This window comes from Camellia sinensis, chromosome 4 (genome assembly GCF_055761805.1).
Source record: "Camellia sinensis isolate YWXY chromosome 4, ASM5576180v1, whole genome shotgun sequence".
Lineage (NCBI taxonomy): Eukaryota > Viridiplantae > Streptophyta > Magnoliopsida > Ericales > Theaceae > Camellia > Camellia sinensis.
Window position 1 is genome coordinate 212,393,270 of NC_138964.1, and position 21,483 is coordinate 212,414,752.

Here is a 21,483-nt window from a genome sequence, read left to right on the forward strand (position 1 = left end):
AGACAGATAGATATAGTTTAGATATATAGCACTTGTGTGTATATAAGAGGTAATGGATGTATGTTCAGTATGGAATGAATTGAGATAATATTCGGTTTCTTTTCTTCTTTATGGTATCAGAGCTAGGTGCTTCACGAGCTAGTTACTCCAACGAGTTATAATGGAGCAAAAACAAGAATAAGGAAAGGAGAAGTTTAGGCAACGAAGATGAAAGGAATTTACATTGTTTATTATGTTGGCTAGAAAGCCAATTTATAAACTACATGTTGTATATACATACAAAATCCAAAAGTCATCCTAACATTATTACATATCTACTTTGTTGACAAGCACCACACCAATACGGCCAAAACTTTGCAAAGTCTACAAGCTTATGTATAGGCTTTTACAAAATATCTTCATAAAAATATATACAAGGAGAAATAAAGACAAAAAAGTATGCAAAGCTACAATTATTTGCCATATTCTGATAATCTCTATAGTTTCTACAATTATATACACTGTCTACCCTCCCCGATTTTCAAAGGGATAGACTGAAACAGATAAGATTTTGCTGATCTTTTTTGTCGTGTAGCGTCGGCTGAAAGGATTTGTCTGACTACTTTCTGCCTAATAATACAGGTTGCTCCACGTATCCTAGATAAGGTTGGAGTCGATTAGGAGACAGCTACATGTGATAGTGGGGTTCACTATGCTTCCATCTCGTTGATGAGATTATGATATTCTTCATCAGTCTTTAATGGAGGCGAATCAAGATCCTGGCTGTATTGCTCATTCCGAAAATGTTCTACATCATCTGCAGTCATGGTTAGTTACAACGGAAGATCCAAATTATTTCTCTTTTTGAGATTTAATAAAATGTCAAGAGCTTCATTAATTTGTGTAAGAGACCTTTGATATGTTATAGGAAAATGGGTTACAAATAGTCTTCTACCATCTATGACCATTAATGGCAATTTTGTTGAGCCATGGATATTGGACGTTATCTGTAAAATAGATATTAGACTGTCTATCTAATATTCTGTCAAAGAAAGTTTTTGAATATTTTTCAATCGCTCCCTCCGGCGATCTTCATCCAAATAATCATCTTCAAATTCAAAATCTTCGGTTTCTTTGAGGTACCAAATCTGGTATGGTTGAAAAAAATCTTCACTCCAAATCTTTTAATTTAGACGTTTACTTAGCTAATTTGTTGGCTAGAACTCCCATGTGCTTTCGAAATTTCACTTTGTTGTCTACAATGTGAGTTTTCCAAACTACCTTGAGTTCTGTATAAATTTCTCTAGATATACTAGGGTTGAAAAAATCTTTTATTTCAGATTTATCTGGTTTAGATGTCTAAATATTAGTTATAATTGGGTTAGTTCTCATTTGACAAAAATTATTTTGATAACCAGGCATAGCAGGTGCACTATAAAAAGTTTTTTAGCTGTGGTCATGCTATCATAAGATTTATAGCTTGCTCCTGAAAATTTCCAAACTTGCGTTTTGCAATCATTCCATTCTGTGTAAATTTCAGGTTGTCTTCCTGAAAACACAACATAAACTTTTTCTTGTCTGGGAATTACTTGTTTAGCAATTGTCATCCAATCTCTTTGAGCGGATTGTTTATCCTTATCCATTGTTTCCTCTTGGTCTAGAGGTCTTTTGCAAAAATTAAAATTACTTGTTTAGTAATTTAATTTTTTTTGAAACAATTCCTACTAAGAAAATCTGCAAGAAAATTGTTAGTACCTTTAAGATGTTCTACCTCAAAAGTATATTTAGAAATTTTGGCTGTGCTTGGTTGTGTTTCCAAACAATGATTCTACACCCATATTCCAATATGATGTTTGGAATGAATTCTCAAATCACATTTCCACAACTCTGCTAAAAACTCTGTGTGGGGCACGTTTTTCAAAAAAAAAATCAAATTTGGTCTAACCGGTCGTCCCACCGGACGTCCCACCGGTTGACCGGAACCGTGCAATTTTTTTTTTTTTTTACAATTGACATATGTTAATTTTTATATATTCGAAAAAAATATTTTTCGAATTTTTTAAAAAAATTTATGTGCTTTAATAGAATTTTGAGTTGTATGTTTGGATATAAATTGTAAGTTTTTTAATCAAATATCATATGTCACATCAAAAATTCTCCACTCAATTCAAAACTCTTTTCAAAACTCTTTTACCAAACAAATTATTCACACTCAAATCATAATTCCAAAACTCACAAACTCAAAATACAACTCATACTCTCAAATCATACTTACAAAACTCTAGCAAACGCAACCTTTATTATACCAGGCTAATCTTCTTCCTTGCTCAATAGGTTTTTTTATTGATCAAGAAATCTCTTACTGCCTTATTATCAGTAGTGCGTACAATAAAATTTTCTGGGGCTAAATAAATATGAAAAATATTTATTGCCAATTTTATCGCAAGTAATTCTTTTTCAAAAATAATATATTTCTATTTATTTGGTTTAAATGTTCCAGAATTATATCCACAAATTAATTCTTCTTTTTTGTAATTTTATGGTTATTGAATTTCTTCTTGGTCTAATCTCATTTTCTAATAAAGGTATCTCTTTATCATGCAATAAATTACTTGGTATTGCTTTAAGAACACATCTCCAGCATGCTTCTGAGGCATCTGTTTCTAAAATTAATTTATCACCTGTTTTAGGAAGATAAACATCTAGTAAAGTTTTAACATTTTCTTAATTTGTTTAATTAAAGCAACATCTTCTGTCATCCATTTAAAAATAACATTTTTCCTTAATTTAGTTAACCAAGGAATTTCTATTTTTAAAAGATTTTTGATAAAATTTCGTCCATAATTTAAAATACCTAATACATTATGTAATTGTGTTATATTTTCAAGAGTAACAGGAAAATCCCGTACTTTGGACAAAATATGTTCTTGTAATTTTAAACTTTTCTGGTCTAAAATTATCCTCAAAAATTCAATTGATTCTTTTCTAGTTCAATCTTTTTTTGTGAGAAAATAATTCCATGTTTTTAAAATTTTTCACAAAATAATTTTAAATGTTTCTTATGCTCCTCCCGGATTTTAGAGAAGATAAGTATGTCATCAATATAAACTACATAACAATCTTTAAGATCTCTAAAAATTGTATCCATCCACCGTTGAAATACCTGTGGTGCTATATTTAACCCAAAAGGCATAACATTCCAGTGGTAATGTCCTCTAGGTATACTGAAAGCTGTCAATTTTTTTGACTCTTCAATCAATTGAATTTGCCAAAATCCACTCTTACAATCAAATTTGCTAAATATTTTTGATCCTTTGGTTAAGTTAATCAAAACATCTTTTCATGAAATAAAATATCCATCAAATTCTAAATTTTCATTTAGCCGTTTATAGTTAACTACCATTCGGGTTTTTCCTCTTTTAATTTCAGCATGGTTTCTTACCATAAAAGTTGGACTAGAGTGAAGGCTTCTAGACTTCGATTAACTTTTTTTTAAAAGTTCCTAAAGTTGAATATCAAATTCATCTATATCTTGTCTAGTATAGATCATTGGTCAAACTCTAATAATAACATTAGGGTCTTTTAATTTCAAACTACAATAACGCGAACTACGTTGCCATAGTTTTAATGGATTTTCACTAAAATTTTCTTCCAAAATTTTATAAATCTAATGTGATTCATCAATAGTTTTGATGATGGGAGTTAAATCACCATGCGGAACGGGCACAAACTCTTTATCACAAATATATTTATGTTGTTCTAATAAGGAAATATGAATTAAGACATTGTTTATGCTTAATGAAATGGTTTTTTCCCATATTTGCATTGGAAGGTATTTATAGATAAAATTATTTCCTAGAAGGAAATCCCTATGCATATAAGGAAAACATAAAATTTTTGGTATAATAAACTTGCTATCATTTAACGAAATAACTATATTTTTAGCCTTGAATTGTATGGAATTATGGTTGCCATCAATTCCAGTAACCAAAATTGGATGTTTCATTAATGACCATTTTTCTTTTGGTATGGCATTTCATTTACATGAACTGATTGTAGCTCCTGTGTCTATGAGAACACTTAGGCTATAGAGTTTATAACCTGCAAAATTAAATGTTTCCAATACATATGTGTATCTTCTTTTTTCTTGGCTAGGAGAAAAATTAATATCATCATTTTTTGTTTGAAAATGATACATATATGTGGATTTAACATGTTCACATTGTCTTCTTGTTTCTAGGGATGGCAATCTGAAACCGGCCCGACGGTGACCTGACCCCCCGACCCCGAATTCAGCTGTTATTCACCGAAAAATATCCTCTATGGGCTAGGGACAGTATTCAAAAATCCATCCCCAATGATATTCGGGCCGAGGACGGGGATATGTGTTTCAGAACCGGACCCGGCCCAGCCCCGCCCCGCATAGTCCCCGAGGTAAAATGACCCTTTTGTCTGGATATATATAAATATTCATATGCTTGTCTTTGTTAGGGTTTCACAGACACACACACTCAAAGCCTCTCACACTCACGTGGCTCCTCTCTCTCTCTCTCTCTCTCTCTCTCTCGCCACCGGTCTGTCCCTCTCTCTTCCCTCCGTCACCGCCGCGCCTCCCTCCGTCACCGGCGATCCTCCCTCCGTCACCACCGCGCCTCCCATCTCTGTTTAGGTATCTCTCTCTCTCTCTCTCTCTCTCTCTCTCTCTCTCTCACAGCTGGATTTGTGTTTTTTTTTAATCTATTTTATAGATCTTTTTTTTTTTTAATCTATTTTATAGATCTGTCCCTCGATATATATAGATCTGTTTTTTTTTTAATCTATTTTATATTGAACCTTTTTCAGCTGGATTAGGAGTCTTTGAATCTGTTTGGAAAATAGCTTTCCTTGTGTTTCTTATCCAAAGGCTGATTTTTTGAGCACATTTTCTATTCCTCTCTGTCGTTTCAAGGTAACAAAGGAACATATATACTTGTTTAATTTGTGTGTACATTTTTGTTGGTTTAGTAACCCAACTTTCAATGGTTTACTGCAAGGATATGACGTTTTTCATCTTTGTTGTTGTTGTAGGTTTACTGGTCTGGCTTGATAGAAGATCAATCTTGTGAAGCTCTTGAAGTGGATTTTGCTAACAAGTATCTTGGAGGTGGTGCTCTTCACAGGGGTTGTGTACAGGTTTGCTTTCATGGAAAAGATGGACCCTTATTCTGATTATCAAATTATTTGGTCAATTAGAATTGTTCTTGACTTGTACTACTAGCCTTGTTTTATTCTCCTACACATGTTCATGAAACCAGATTTAATTCAATTTCACTTATCCATGAAATAACACTGATTGATTGCAGAGTTTAAGAAAAATTTATCTAATTCAAATCTTAGTCTCCAGAAATGTAAATTATTTGGTATTTTGATTCTATTGCTTCCTTGCATGTGGAGCCTATTCATGTTAATCTTAGTCTCCATAGATTGTTATGAAGAATGGGAAAGTTTCTACAAATTGGCTATGTTTCAGTAAAGTAAAGCTAGTTTTACACTATGTTTGGCAAGCTAGAATAGAAAAGAAAAGAAATAATTTGTCAAGTTAAGAGAGAGAAGAAAATAAGAGAAAAGATTGTGCTTTTTTTTTTTTTAACTACATAAAAAAAATTTTAAAAAAAGGCCCTCTTACAGCCAATATTACTAAATAAACTTTGATGTTTTTATGCATCACAACACTTCTTAGAAAACAAGGAACGATTATTGAGTACCAAGTGCTCTACTTTTGTAGGTCACAAAATGTTTATTGTTAGGAAACAAGAAAGGCTTATTGAATATCAAGTGCTCTAGTTTTGTAGATCACAAATTATGTATTTCTCTTTCAAGGGCATAGAACATTCATTTATTTTTCTTAATTTCTTAATCTGGTTTCTTTGCCTCTTTAATTTATATTGTAGTGTTTTATTATCTTCATGAGAGATTAATTGTTAATTCTATGCTTCCATGATTGCAATTTCCTTTACTTAGTTGGATTAGTGTCTTCAATGGTTAGTTTTCATCCAAGTTTCATTATTTCAAATTGATATTATATATTACAGTGTGGTAATTTCTTCCCTTGTTCTTTGTGAGACCTCAAACAGCAGGTCTATTTGATGTAATACAGGCTTCTATTTGATGTAATATAGGCTTCTAATGGTTAGTTTTAATGTTGTGTGCTTTCTTCCTATTTTGGGGTTCACTTCATCTCTAGATGCTAAATTTATCAATTGAATTAATGTTTGTCTTTTGAAATCTTCTACAATTATGTTTCAATCATGTCATAATTTGTTTAAAAGATGATAAGTACTTAATTTATTTATATTAATTCAATCCATATTATTTTTATAAAGGTTAAAAATGTCAGATGTTAACTCTGAAGCACCAGTTAACTCTGAAGCACCCGTTAACTCTCAAGTACCATTTGAGAGTGACGCGTCACAACATTCATCGCCAGCTACGAACGCACCTACGAACTCACCGTCTCCCCTCTCTAATCAACATGTTATTGATTTAGAAGAGTCAAATACCACTTATGGAGGAACTAAAAGAAAACCAAGTGTTGTGTAGGAACATTTTAAAAAACAACAAGTCAATGGGGTGTGGAAGGCAATATGTAATTATTGTAATAAGTATCTTGGAGGTGATTCAAAAAATTGAACTAGGCATTTGCATGATCACCATAAGAGTTGTACTAGGAAAAAGTGATGGGCATGAGGCAAAAAGTGTTAACTAACAACTTTAGTAGAGAGATTCCAAAAATGAATTCTTATATCTTTGATCAAGATTTTGCTAGGAAAGAGTTGTCACATGCCATAATCTTGCATGAATATCCCCTCTCTATCGTAGACCATGTTGGTTTTAAACGATATTCAGCAACACTTCAACCATTGTTTAAAGTGCCTTCACAAAATACGATAAAGAGTGATATTTTAAAGATTTATGATTATGAGAGGGTGAAAACATTGAGTTTGGTGGAGCTTAATAAAAGTAGGGTGGCAATCACAACTGATATGTGGACTGCTAGCAATCAAAAGAAAGGATTCATGGCTGTCACCGCACACTTTATTGATGATTCATGGACATTGCAAAGTCGCATTTTGAGGTATATTTTTGTAAATTTGCAAATCATTTAAAAATTCTATCTTATTCAGTTCAATTTGCATGTTATTAATACTTGTTTATGAACATCATATTTTAGGTTTATTTATGTTCCATGTCCACACACAAAAGAAGTTCTTAGTGATACTTTGCTTGAGTGTATGATGGATTGGAATATTGATAGAAAAATCTCGACTGTTACTGTTGATAATTGCGCCACAAATAATGCCATGATTACCATGTTGATGGATAAGTTAACTAATTCATCGCTTTTGTTGGGTGGTACTTTGTTTCATATGCGTTGATGTGCGCATATTTTGAATTTGATAGTGAAAGATGGATTGGATGTCATACGAGTTGGTGTGGAGAAAATTCGAGAGAGTGTAGCTTATTGGACAGCAATACCAAAAAAAGTAGAAAAATTTGAAGAAACAGTCAACCAATTGCGTATTCCACATGCTAAGAAATTAGGACTTGATTGTGCAACTAGGTGGAATTCGACCTACTTGATGCTTCAGACAGCCTTATTGTATAAGGATGTCTTTTCTAGGTTGAAAATTAGAAAGCCCCAATATAAGACTGTGCCAACTGAGCAAGAATGGGAGTTTGCTAGAGAGATTAGTGGGAGGTTTAAGATTTTTTTTTTCTATCACTGAGTTGTTTTCTAGTACAAAATATCCCACAGCCAATGTTTGTTTCCCAACTTTATGTGAGATTAGGATGACACTGTCTCAATGGCTCTCTTGTGAAATTGAAGTGATCAGAACAATGGCATCAAAAATGGTGGAAAATTTTGATAAATATTGGTTAGTGATACATGGTGTTATTGGGGTTGCAGTTGTACTTGATCCTAGGTATAAGATGAGTGTATTGGAGTTTTATTTTGAAAAACTTTATGGAGACAAAGCTGAAGATGAAGTTGATAGGGTTCGTCATATTTGTTATGATTTGTTGCAAGAGTATCAGCACTGAGTTGGTATGGAGACCGATGTTGTTGGTGACTCTTCTGCTCATCCAGAAATTGTTACAGAGACCCTTTCAGAATTTGATTTGTTTATTAGTAGAAAGAGAAGTAAAAAAATGAAGAATGTAAGATCAGAGTTGGACCATTATCTAGAAGATGATGTTTTGCCAAGAATTTCAGGTTTTGATGTTTTGAATTGGTGGAAAGCTAGTGGACCAAAGTATCCGACTTTACAGGCAATAGCTAGGGACAGTTTAGCTATTCCTGTATCCACTGTTGCTTCTGAGTCAGCATTTAGTACTAGTGGAAGGTTGGTGAGTCCACATCGTAATAGACTTCATCCAAACACATTAGAAGCATTAATGTGTGCACAAAGTTGGTTGTGGGGTGAAGAGATGAAAGGTATTAGTTCATCCAATTTACATATTATTATTTCACTTTTTATTATTTATATTACCATGGAATAATTTCACTATTGAATTTATATTCTTTACTTTTTAGGAAATTCAACATTGGAATCGGTGGGCTATGCAACTATATATGATGATGATGAGATCGAGTCGGACTAGTCATGTGCCACTTTTGTGTTAGTTGTCATCTTTTTTGTTGTAATTAACATTTTTTACATTTTATTATTAGTATTAATTATTTATTTTTTTTTCCTTTTGTTATTTAACAGGAGTTCAAGTTGAAGGAGATGATGGAAGTTGTGTGGTTTGTATGGGTTTGAAGAAACAATGGAATTGCTTTTTTATATTGTAATGGATATTTTTATTTTTATTTTTAATTTCAATTTTTGGGTAACCTATCCCTTGCGGGTTGTGCTTGGGATTAATTATTCTCTTTACTACTTGTTGAATTTTCTTGTGTGCTGCTGGACACATGTTTTGGTTGTGTTATTTTGTTGCTACGGGATGCTTTGTGTGTGGGTTGTGTATGTATGGGCTGCTGAATTAATGTTTATTGATGTTTTGCTACAAGATGTTTATTGATATTTATTGATTTAAATGGATGTTGCTACAGATTTATGGATGTTGCTACAGATGATGTTTTTTAAATGGATGTTTATTGATATTTATTGATCTAATTAATTAAAAAAATGATATTCCAACTGATGGATGTTGCTACAGATTTATGGATGTTGCTACAATTCTAATTAATTAAAAAAATGAAGCTATTAGGGTTGATATTCCAACTGATAAATTCCAAAATTTATACATCCAATAGTGAAGGGTGATTGAGAATGTTTATTGATGTTTATAGATTTTTACATATAATAAATAAATAAAAAAATATAAAAAAAAAGGGGATTATCCGGGGTCGGGGATCCGCGATCCCCGATCGGGGGCCGGGATGGGGCCGGGATAGAGGTCCCCGTCGAGGATCGGGGACGGGGACGGGGACGGGGGGGAGTATTACTTTCGGGGATCGGGGACGGGGGGGTAGTCCCCGGCCCCGCCCCGCCCCGCCCCGTTGCCATTCCTACTTGTTCCTGGAAAAATAGGAATCTGAACATTTGTTGAAGTAATAGATTCTTGATTAGAATTATTACTCAATTCTCTCATGCTTAAATTTAAAAATGATTTGTTAGGAAACTCTTTTTCAAATACAGAAGTTGATCTTTTAATTTTTGGAATTGTATCTTCAATATATAAATTTTTTCCTGATGCTTGCATTTATAATTGTACAGGATTTTTTGTTTTAAAAGATTCTCCTTATTCCACTAGGTCATGGATTAACCATCGTCGAGGGACTTCTAAACCACTCCAATTCATTAGACGCGGTTGGATTACTGTGTCAAATGGTCTTGGTTCAAATATTTCAACGATTTTATTATCGTTTGATCTTCTTTTTTTTTCAGGAAATTTGGTCAATTTGTAAATTGTTTTCCAACGAATAGCCAAATCATGTTAATTAGATTTCATTCCTAATCCTTGTGTTTTAATTCTTATTCTAGTTGTGTCTTCAAGATTAGGATCATTTATGGAAATAAAGAAATTTGGTCTAACATTAAACCAAACCACTCCATTAGCCAAATTAGATTGAATTCCTCCAATGATTGCGTTCATTGGATCAGAAAATCTTTTATCAAAAATTACTGCCAAAATAGGAGTATCTATCCCCTTGCGAAATAAGACTGTTATGGTTACTTGAATTAATCCAATATGAATATATTGAATTTCAGGATATTTCTTTTTCCATCTTGCAATCTTTTTCTTATCAAAAAAAGGGGATATCAATATTTCCTTCTTCTGACTATTTTGCTTGAATGTTACCACTGTATTGTTCAAACACTTTCGCTAAAAAATAAAGTTAAATTTTGAAAGTTTATAAATTTCTGGAACAGCAACTTCTTGCATTTTTTCGAATTTTGTTAATTCTTTTTCGATAAAAGTTCTTTCTTCTCCGATTACATCTCCAAGTCGAATTGCTTGTAATTCTTCTGGAGATATACTATCTACTTCTTGAGATATTTCTTGACTATTAATATTAGTCATCACGAAGATTAGTTCTTCATTTGAACTTTCTTCATCACTAGAAATTTCGTATAAGATTTCTTATTCATCAGAAATTCCTTCACCATTTATTATTTCAAAATCTTGTTCTTTAAAAACTTTGATCATTTTCTTTGTATTTTTTTTCCCTGTTTGGGCATTCGGATGCATAGTGACCTTCTTCATTACAAATGTAACATTTACAAGTTTTCTTTTTTAAAACACTTGTTGGTTTCTTTTTTCGAATATACTTTTCTTTTTTGAAACAGTTTTGTTCTTTTTCCAAGGTTTTCATTTATATTTTTTGCATTTTTTGAAAAATCCTTTTTGTTTAGGAAATGCATTATAACCAATTTTTCAATTTTCTTTCAAAATTTTATCACAACATTTTTGACCATATTGTGAATTGAAAATTTGATTTTTTTTATTTGTGCTTCTAGACACTGATATACTATCAGTCTTAGAACATAATTAATGCGAAAACCAAGATTATCATATTATTCATTTCCCATTTTTTTGAGAAAATTTGGTTATGTTTTAATACATAACTCATCCCATGGATTAAGGAGTTTATGAAAAAATTGATCTAGTCAGGGTTGATTTGCTGGTGGATCAATAAGATAATAATATTTTTTAAAAGTTTGAGCATAATCTTCAAAAAGACAAATATTACATAACTCTAATTTTGTCAAAATATAATTTGCATCGGCTTGCAAATTAGTATCTCCTGCAAAGCCACATAAATTTTCTTTTATGATTTTTACAAACTCATCTAATATTGTATCAAGTGTGAGAAAATTTGCCAACAAAGCCGTTTTTTGGCTTTTTTTAATTTCATATTTTTCCCACTGTTGTAACCATTACAACACATCTCCCTGGAGAGTTGCTGCAATATAATCAAGGAATTTTTCCTCTGACCAACTATTTTTATAATTGGTAATAATGATGGACAACGATTGTGCCCAATCATCAATTGCTTGTGGCTGATCCTTAAATGGAACATGAGACAAATCTAAATAAGTACCATTTTGAGCTATTAGATACTTATGATTATTATCTTTTCTAGATATTATTGGTTCAGGTATAGGATTGGAGGTACTTCCAGTGTTAGTATCATTTTTAACTTCATTTGTTTGAATAAAGTCAAAATTTTCTCTATCTCTCCATGTGCCAAATAATTCGGGATCAATTGCCTCTTTTGCCTTTCTTTTTCTCTTATTTATTTCTGGTGAAATATCTTGATCTAATGTTTCTTCAGATAAGGATGATTGACTATCATCATCATTAGTTGACATATTAATATCATAATTAAAGTGTTGTAAAAGGGTTTCATGTTCTAGATAAGTTTCTCTTATTTAATCTAGTGGCATATTTCTTTCATCAATACCTAAATCTGGGTCTTTATATAATTTTCTCCAATAATCCAATAACTCAACAATATTTTCATATTCAGCCCTATTATAGGTATTGGTTTGAAGTACCATAATATCTTCTGTACTATAAAATGGCCTAGGAATGGAGTTATCTCCTAGACTATTCATTCCATCATTGTTTATAAAGGATATAGTTTCTAATTTCATCACCAAATTGTTCATTTGGGTTTTTGCTTCTTTGTTTAAGTCAATATTTATTATAGAACTTAAATTGTCTATTTTAGATTCTATATACTCAACTTTGGTTTGTAAATAATTTTGATTTATTTTTTTATTTTTATCTAATTTAGAAAACCAAGAACACATAATATTTGTAATATTGTTTAAACTATAACACACTATTTATATGTGCAGACTCTTTTGTAATATGCAAACTATGATCATATTTATTATTAACATTATTTTTTGTATTTTCAAATATATTATATCTTCAGGGTTAATTGCTATTATAGATTATTGTTCGTACCTAAGACCCTCCTAGTGTATAATCTGGTGCCTAAAACCTCTCTTTATGATCTTAAAGACTTAAAAATGCCTAATTATGGCCACTAGTCAAAAGATCTTAATGAGCATAAGAGTTTTGACATACACTAAGCATATAAGTTTTACAATAATTATAAATGAAACAAATAATTATGAAGATATAAAATACAAAGAATACACAATTAAAGAGTAAACTTGACGAATAATATTTTTTGGATTTTTTTTTTTTTAATATCATTAAGAACACCATACACACTTATATATATATATATATATATATGTATATCAAAATTTGTATATAGATAGAAATACTTACATAGCTTGATCTTGCTTTCAAAAGTTCTTCACCAGGCTCTGATACCAATTTCACAACAAAAAGGAAAGGAGCTTTCTACTATTTTTATTATGGAGTTATGATGGAGCAAAAACAAGAATAAGGAAAGGAGAAGTTTAGGCAACGAAGATTGAGGGAATTTACATTGTTTATAGACTACATGTTGTATATACAAACAAAACCCAAAAGTCATCCTAACATTATTACATATCTACTTTGTTAACAAGCACCACACCAATACGGCCAAAACTTTGCTTCCTCTCCTTTCCTCTCCTCCTCCACCAAGCTCGCTCCCTCTTTCTTTTCTCTCCACCACGGGTTGAGTGTGTGAGTGTGTTCAAAAAGTGGAGATGAGTGGTATATTTATAGAAGAAAAAAAAATGATAAAAAGCCTATTTTGCCCTTGGTTCTAATTCAATTGAATAATTCTCTGATTTAGTTTCAATGTAATGGAATGAGGGGTGATTTTATTTATCTCATTCGTATGTTGGGAAGGTGAGTTTGTTCATCGTGTTCAGATAACCAGAATTGAACTTTTACACAATGTTCGATTAAAATGTCTTTATAAAAATAAATACAAAGAGAGATAAAGACAAAAAAAGTTTAAATATAAAATTACAATTATTTGTCATATTCTTACAATCTCTACTAAGATTATCGAGTTCTATTGCTTTAATTTGTAGACGTTGCAATTATATGTCGATAGTTTGTACACTCACTGCTGCAATCTTTTAATTATGCCAGTTTTAAGTTCCATTGGAGGTTTGTATTTTACTCAAGGATTAACATTGTATGATATAATGAGCATATTGAAATATGAAAAACCAGAGGCATCATGATGGCATGACAATAACGTACAGGGGCGTTGCCATCAAAATGTCGTATGTAACCAATCACCTACACTTTTATAAGTGTACAATAGTGGGAATCTTGAAATAGGGAAAACTAGAGAACTGATGCCAAATGGGAGATGAATCAATCCCTTTTGCATAAGCACCACCCACTGTGGAGGACCCCCTATCTTTGGTGCTTCAGAGCCTATCTTTGCACCGATAATCATGTTTTTAGGGTTGTTTGAGCCTTTGGTACGATATTTTCAATAATCTGTCTGGAATATCAAAAAACACTTACTATTCTATCATTAGGTAACGATACAGGACTCACATAAATACTGCATTCAGGACAACTGAAGCAAGAAAGCAACTTCTTAATGGGTGTTATTAACACTAGAAAAGGGCAGAAAAATTAATGAATATGAGATTTTTATCCTTGTTCCACCAAAATTGCAACTAATTTGATTACTTCAAATATACAAGAGGGAAGAATATTGGAGAGCATGAAGAGAAGAAAAAAAGTAGCATTTATTAGGCAATCGACAACAAATAAATTGAATATTAAAAAAAAAAAAAAAAATCTTCCTTCATTGCATTTCATTGTTTGTGTGTAGAGACAACAAATCATTCCAAGACATGCAACACTTGATCTTCTTATGCTGTGGTGGGATATGGAACTTCGGATCTTTGGGCATGGTGGGATGCTTCACTGACCTGAAGAAAACAAACACAAAGAATTACAGATACAACAATGTTAGTGGAATGATATTTGGAAATAAGTTAAAAAAAAAAAAAAAATTAATTTAAACAATATGAGATTTTTCTATCCACTTCCCCAAACACCACTCGGACTCAAAGTAAAAATTATAAACGTTGCTTTCAAGAATTATTCATCCCATTTACTTGTAGTTATAGAGCACTCACAAATGGATAAAAATTAGGGCAAACTTCATTTTACTCTCATAACTGCTTTAACACCATGTGGTTTGTAAACTAAATGCATTATGTTCAAGCTAATTACTCTGAAAACACGTGCCATAAGGAAGTTATGTTATCATTTCTAAATGTCAAGAGGGTAAACGGCACATGAAATAACGTATAGAGGATTAAAGTAAATTTTGCCTCCAACAAAAAAGACAAAATGTCAAGAGGGTAAACCGCACATGAAATAAAGCATAGAGGATTAAAGTAAATTTTGCCTCCAACAAAAAAGACAAAATGTCCGTACGTAGTTTGGCGTGCACAGTATCTACGAATTATCAGGGATTACGTGCTTATTTAAAAATGACAGGGAGTAATGCTCATATTGGCATGATTGGCTTGAAATTTGCCTTAAAAATTATGTAGGTATGTGTTTTCTACCAACATCTCCAAACACCATACAGACTCAGAAATAAAAACGACATTTTGCTTTTAAGAATCATTTTGTGAAAAAAAATGGGGTCCCTACTCCATTCGCTTTCCCCTTACTTCCCCAAATCTTTATTTTCCCACCAAATTTCCTTTTCAGCTTTTAGAAATGCTGGAATTTGTTTTGTTACCTTCTAGGGATGAAAGGCCTGTCAAAATAAGGCATGGGTTGAGCTCTTGGAACAAGCTCCTTTCTCAGCCTCCTGATTTCCTCTTCCTCTGCTAACTACAAGACCAAAAACCCCAACAATGCACACATATCAGCAAAATTAACAAATAATGTCACCGAAAAAACACCGTGACGGTTGTTGCTGTCATGTATATGTACCTTCTGCTGTCTTTCCCTTTCCATCCTGTACTGTACAACATGGCTCATCTTCTCTGCCATCTAATATACAAAGTTACAAATAACACAACAACAACAAAAAAAAAAAGTTAAATATGATTATGAGCAAGAACTAGTGGAAACATTATAGACATGCTTGAAATCATAATAAAGACCACAACACAGCATGCCCAACTCAATTAGTCAATACAATCAACCTAAAGGATTGGTGCCAAATGCAAAACATAGAGAGAGAGAGAGAGAGAGTTTTAAACAATGTTAAAAAGACAGACTTCGACAGACTTCCAAAAAATAACTACAAAATAACTTAAAACAACTACAAATTAAAAGAACAAAAAAAATCATAAATCATCCAAGAAAACAATAAGAAAAAAGCAATTGCATTGACACTAGAAAACAACTTAAAAACTATAAAACAAAAACCCCTCAACCAAGAAAACAATAAGAAAAAAGCAATTGCATTAAAACTTGAAAACAACTTTAAAATTGTGACATAAGAAAAAATATTTTAAAAAACAAAAAATAAAAAAACTCATAAAACAAGTAGCAACAAAAAAATAACTTTAATTAACACCTAAAAAATGGAAAAAAATTTCAATGAAAACATTAGAAAACACAAAAGACAATAAAAAATAATTAAAAATGACTGAATTAAGATATGAAAGCAAAACTTAAATATCAGAGAACGCCAACAAAATTTAAAAATAAAACAACCAAAATATTAGAACAAATGATAAAAACATTAGAACAAATGACAAATTCCATAGCCTGGAGAAAAAAATACAATAAATAAATAAAAATTTTGTTTACCAAAAAAAATCCTTCATAAGAAAAAAATCACCCAATAAAATAATAAGAAAAAAACAATTGCATAACACTTGAAAACAACTTAAAAATTATAACATAAGAAAAGGTATTTGGAAAATCAATAAAAAAAAACTATTAAAAAACCTTATGATACAACAATTTAAAAATTGAATAACAAAAAAAAAAAAAAAGGCTCAAAAAAAATAAAATAAAAACTCATAAATCATTCGAATTGAATAGAAAAAATAGCCAAAACAATAAGAACATATTTAACAAATGATATAAATGAAGCTCATTAAAAAAACAAAAAACAGAAACTCATAAATGATTCGAATTAACTAGAAAATAGCCAAAAAATAAGAACTTATTTAACAAATTCAAAAAATGGTAAAAATTCACAATCAAAATCTTAGAAAACACAAAAAGCAATAAAAAAACAACTTAAAAATTATAACTTATGAAAAAATATCTGGAAAATCAATAAAAAAAAATTTAAAAACTTTATGACCAGTTGAATACAAAAATTTAAAAATTGAATAACAAAAAAAAATAAAATAAACAAAGCTCATAAAAAATTAAAATAAAAACTCATAAATGATTTGAATTAACTAGAAAATAGCCAAAAAAATAAGAACTTATTTAACAAATTAAAAAAATGGTAAAAATTAAAACACAATCAAAAACCTCAGAAAACACAAAAAGCAATAAAAAAAACAACTTCAAAATTATAACATAAGAAAAAGCAATTGGAAAATCAATAAAAATAAATAATAAAAAAAACAATTAAAAAATTTTATGATCAGTTGAATACAAAGATTTAAAATTTGAATAAAAAAAATAAAATAAACAAAGCTCATAAAAAAATTAAAATAAAAACTCATAAATGATTCGAATTAACTAGAAAATAGCCAAAAAAATAAGAACTTATTCAACACATTAAAAAAAAGGTAAAAATTAAAACACAATCAAAACCTTAGAAAACACAAAAGGCAATAAAAAAAACAACTTAAAAATTATAGCTTACGAAAAAGTATCTGGAAAATCAATAAAAAAAAAAAACAATTAAAAAACTTTAAGATATAAATGATTCGAATTAACTAGAAAATAGCCAAAAAAATAAGAACTTATTCAACACATTAAAAAAAAGGTAAAAATTAAAACACAATCAAAACCTTAGAAAACACAAAAGGCAATAAAAAAAACAACTTAAAAATTATAACTTACGAAAAAGTATCTGGAAAATCAATAAAAAAAAAAAAAACAATTAAAAAACTTTATGATCATAAAATAAGAACTCATAAAAAAACAAAGCTCATAAAAAAATAAAAATAAAAACTCATAAATGATTCGAATTAACTAGAAAATAGCCAAAAAAATAAGAACTTATTTAACAAATTAAAAAAATGGTAAAAATTAAAACACAATCGAAACCTCAAAAAACACAAAAAGCAAAATAAAAACAACTTAAAAATTATAACTTAAGAAAAAGCACTTGGAAAATAAATAAAAAAAACAATTAAAATCATAACTTAAGAAAACATATTTGAAAAACAATATTAAAAAAAAAAAAAAATTTAAAAACCTTTGGCTTTGTTTTGTTTTTCAGAAATGGTTTTGGAAAAAATTCTCTACAAACAAATTTTCAAGAGTAATCAAATCAAACAAATTTTTCCAAAAAAAATCTCAAAATTTTGCTTGGTTACCTACTTTTCAAAATCACTCTCTGTCTCATACACATCAAATCAATCACTTTTTTTAAAACTCTCTCTCCAAAACAATTTTTCAAAACCATTTCTAAAAAAAGGCAAACCAAACAAGTTTTCGTACTTTTTATCTCAAAAACTACTCTATACAAACACAAACCAAACACACCCTTTATGATCCAGTTGAATACAAAAAATTTAAAATTGAATAAAAAAATTAAATGAACAAAGCTCAAAAAAAAAAAAAAAAACTCATAAATGATTCGAATTAACTAGAAAATAGCCAAAAAAAATAAGAACTCATTTAACACATTAAAAAATGGTAAAACTTAAAACACAATCAAAACCTTAGAAAACACAAAAAATAAAAATGAGGTTGGAAAGCAACAACTTAAATAGCATAGAACCCTAGTAAAATTTAAAATAAAAAATAAACATAGAAAACACCCAAAACTCATGCAACAATGCATGCAAAAAAAAAAATCATAAGAATTAAAAGGAAAAAAAACTCACAAAATCACCCAAAAAAACATTAAGAAAAAAAGCAATCAACATAAAAAACAACTCATAACCAACCGGAAAAACCAGAAAATAACAAAAAAAATAACTTAATTAACACCTAAAAAAATGATAAAAATTAGAACACAGTCAAAACCTCAAAAAAATAGAAAACAATCAACAACAATAAAAATTGGTGAATTAAGGTATGAAAGCAACAACTTCAATATTAGAGAAGAAATGACAAATTCCTTAGCCTGGAATAAAAAATGCATTAAAAAAAAAAAAAAAAAAAAGCATGATAAATAAGCACAATATACAATAAGAAAAAAAAAAGAAAAGCAAAAACAACTAAAAACAATTAAAATAACAACTGAACTTTCATTCATCATTCCAAAAATACAACTTAATTACCACATTAAAAAAATGTCAACAATTAGAACACAATCAAAACCTCATAAAACACATAAAGCAATAAAAAATAAAAATAAAAAAATTTAAAATGTTAACAATTAGAAGGCAAGGGTAAAAATCTTAATACAAATCAAACTCTCTTCCCGGAGAGCCCACAAGAAGGCAAGGGTAAATTGAACTTATTCAGTTTTTGTGAAGGGTCTTTAGCTAGTTTAAGAATGGCAGAGCGTATGTACTGAAAACTCAAATGGAAATCGCATGTAAAAATTGTTTACAAAAAGTTAAAAATGTACCTGTTGCTCAAACTCAGCTCGCTCCACAGCCCTGACATCGGTATGCAGCATCAGATCAACTGGCCTTGTGGTTTCTTTGACTGGAGGTTTTACCAAGCACTGCATATACCACACACCGCATCAATCAAATGAACTTGAGAGAGCCCAAGGGCATTTGAAAGTTCTCAAATCATATTTCAATTTGTTAATTCCATCAACATTTCAAATGAGTTTCTTCTCTCTTTAATTGTTCAATAAGATCACTTCAATTCTCTAATAATGTCTACGGAATTCTATTTAATATGTTTTGGGCATGATGCATCAACTGTAAGCACACATTTTCACTACATTTCAATAAAATATTACATATGAACTCACCTCTGGCTCATCTGTTGTCAATGGCACACCTTGAGCAATTGGTATCCGTTGTTTCTCCTCCTCCGTCATCATTTGTTGTACTTTCTTGATGAAGTCTTCCTCCTTGTATTTTCCCCTTTGCTATAATAGAAGACAATTACCAAAATTAAAATGATTTCAAGTGAGATGGAGCAAAGACACAAAACAAAACAGCCATTATTGGGAAATATTTTATAGTTTCCCTTTGACACACCCTTAACCAATTTGAACTTCATTGGTGAGATTTAAAACTTAACAGGTGACTATGAGCCATGTTTTTCCAAAAAGAAAGAAAAAAATCTAATTATTTGAAGTGCAAATTTGACCTCCACTAACTTGAATATGCAAATCTGAACATATTATAGGAAATAAAAACATTTCATTTCAAATATATAGATTCATATGCTATAAAACACTAAAGATGGTATGATTATTCATGTGTCATAGACAATCAACAATAGCCAAGAGCTTGAGCTCATGGGCATAAAATGATAACTGAATAAACACACACACCTCTGTTCGAAGCTTGAAGGGCTTTTGGCTTGTCACTTTGAGCTGCTTCTTCTTCCAACGGCTTCCACCAAAGGTCCCACATGATTCAGAGCTCTACATTAACAAATAAATAAAATTAATTAATCATTTGAAGGAAAATTTATCACATATTCCTTTCAAAAAAATAATTAGATGCTTACATTTCGTCGACTTCTGTGGCCACCACCAGAAGTCCTGCTTGAAATAGTGAAACAAACCAATTTAAAATCCAAATTGAGAACTCAAAAAATTATGTAAAAAAAATCAATCAAATTATTGTCACCAACCTTCCATGGTTGCTGTCTAATGAAGACGAAACAAGCAAATCCAAACCTAAACTCTCTGATGTCAGGAAAAAATCTGATGGGCAGAATGAAGACGAAGAGACCTGTGTTTCAGGCACCTTATGGTGCAGTCCCAATGATGCCGGTTCAGTCCCCTTCTTATCATCTTCTGATTCTTTCTCATCCTTCTGATCTGAATCCTCTGACTTTGGATTTGGTATTGTAAGAAGCCCCTCAAAGGCCTTAACCAAAAGCATCACTTTTCCTGACTTGTCTCTCCTTCTCTTGATTTGTGAACTACCATCAATTTCCTCTGGTTTTCTTTCATACCCATTTGAAATTTTTAGGGTTTGAATCACAGGGTTCTTCTCTTCCTCCACTTCTTCTTCAACTCCATCGCCATCATCGATAGCTCCCCGATTCTTGAAAAACTCTTCTTGAGAAGCCCTGAGAGTCTCATAAGCAAGACACAAGCACTTCTGTGAATTACCCCCAACTTTGTCTTTGCACTTACATGAGACTGTTGTGGAATTTGTTTTCTCTTTCTTCGAATTCCTTTTCGCAACCACGAACTTCCTCTCGCGAATCTTCTTCTTCGGCGACGGAGAAGCGACGAGGTTAGGGTTTTTCGCCGCTGATTTCTGGGTCTTCATACCAGACTTGATTGCTGGTGATTTCGATGATTTCAAGCTAGGGCTTGTCAAGTTAGGATTGGAATTCTCCGAATGTTTTGAGATTTCGGAAATCTTTGATCGATTGGCTTGTGGGTTTTTCGAAGGCGTCACTGCTCCGGCGTTCTTGCTGCTCAAATCCATCGGTGAGTCGCCGGAAAAAAGAGAGTGATGTCACCGAAGGAAAGAGAAATAGAGAGGGTTTGAGAGAGAGAGAGAGAGAGAGAGAGAGAGAGAGGGGGGGGTTTACGTGAGTGGAGAGAGAACGAACGGTGAGCGTTGGACGCTCTCTAGTAACGGCTAGTTATTTTGGTGGGCACTGGATTGTTAGGGTTTAAACTTTTCTTCTTGATTTTGGACCGTTGGGATTTAACATACAAATTTTTATTTTTATTTTATAAAATTACAAAAAGAATAAATATGAGGAAATCAAAATGTAATTTGAGAAACTTATTGCATATTTATTATAAAAAAAAAAAAGGTAAATTACACTTTGCACCCTTATATTTTGTACTAAATT

At 31.0% G+C, this 21,483-nt stretch overlaps 1 protein-coding gene and 1 long non-coding RNA gene across 3 annotated transcripts; both read right to left on the reverse strand.

Annotated features, from left to right (window-relative positions):
• Positions 1–474: 474 nt before the first annotated feature.
• On the reverse strand, positions 475–13,122 carry LOC145823549 (uncharacterized). The gene is made up of 3 exons (XR_014365840.1): positions 13,014–13,122; positions 12,781–12,818; positions 475–796 (listed from the first exon to the last, which is right to left on the reverse strand). It is a non-coding gene; the product is annotated as an uncharacterized LOC145823549 (long non-coding RNA).
• Positions 13,123–14,033: 911 nt separating this feature from the next.
• On the reverse strand, positions 14,034–21,201 carry LOC114308287 (microtubule-destabilizing protein 60). Of its 2 annotated transcripts, none has more exons than XM_028253866.2 (8): positions 20,296–21,201; positions 20,170–20,203; positions 19,991–20,083; positions 19,460–19,579; positions 19,103–19,201; positions 15,370–15,429; positions 15,173–15,267; positions 14,034–14,345 (listed from the first exon to the last, which is right to left on the reverse strand). In XM_028253866.2, the coding sequence occupies exons 1-8, from the start codon at positions 21,105–21,107 to the stop codon at positions 14,219–14,221; spliced, it is 1,440 nt and encodes a 479-aa protein (XP_028109667.2). In that variant the 5' UTR covers positions 21,108–21,201; the 3' UTR covers positions 14,034–14,218. The 2 variants fall into 2 exon arrangements, with proteins under 2 accessions (XP_028109667.2, XP_028109661.2); XM_028253860.2 differs by having other exon boundaries at positions 20,170–20,212.
• Between the last annotated feature and the right edge of the window lie 282 nt (positions 21,202–21,483).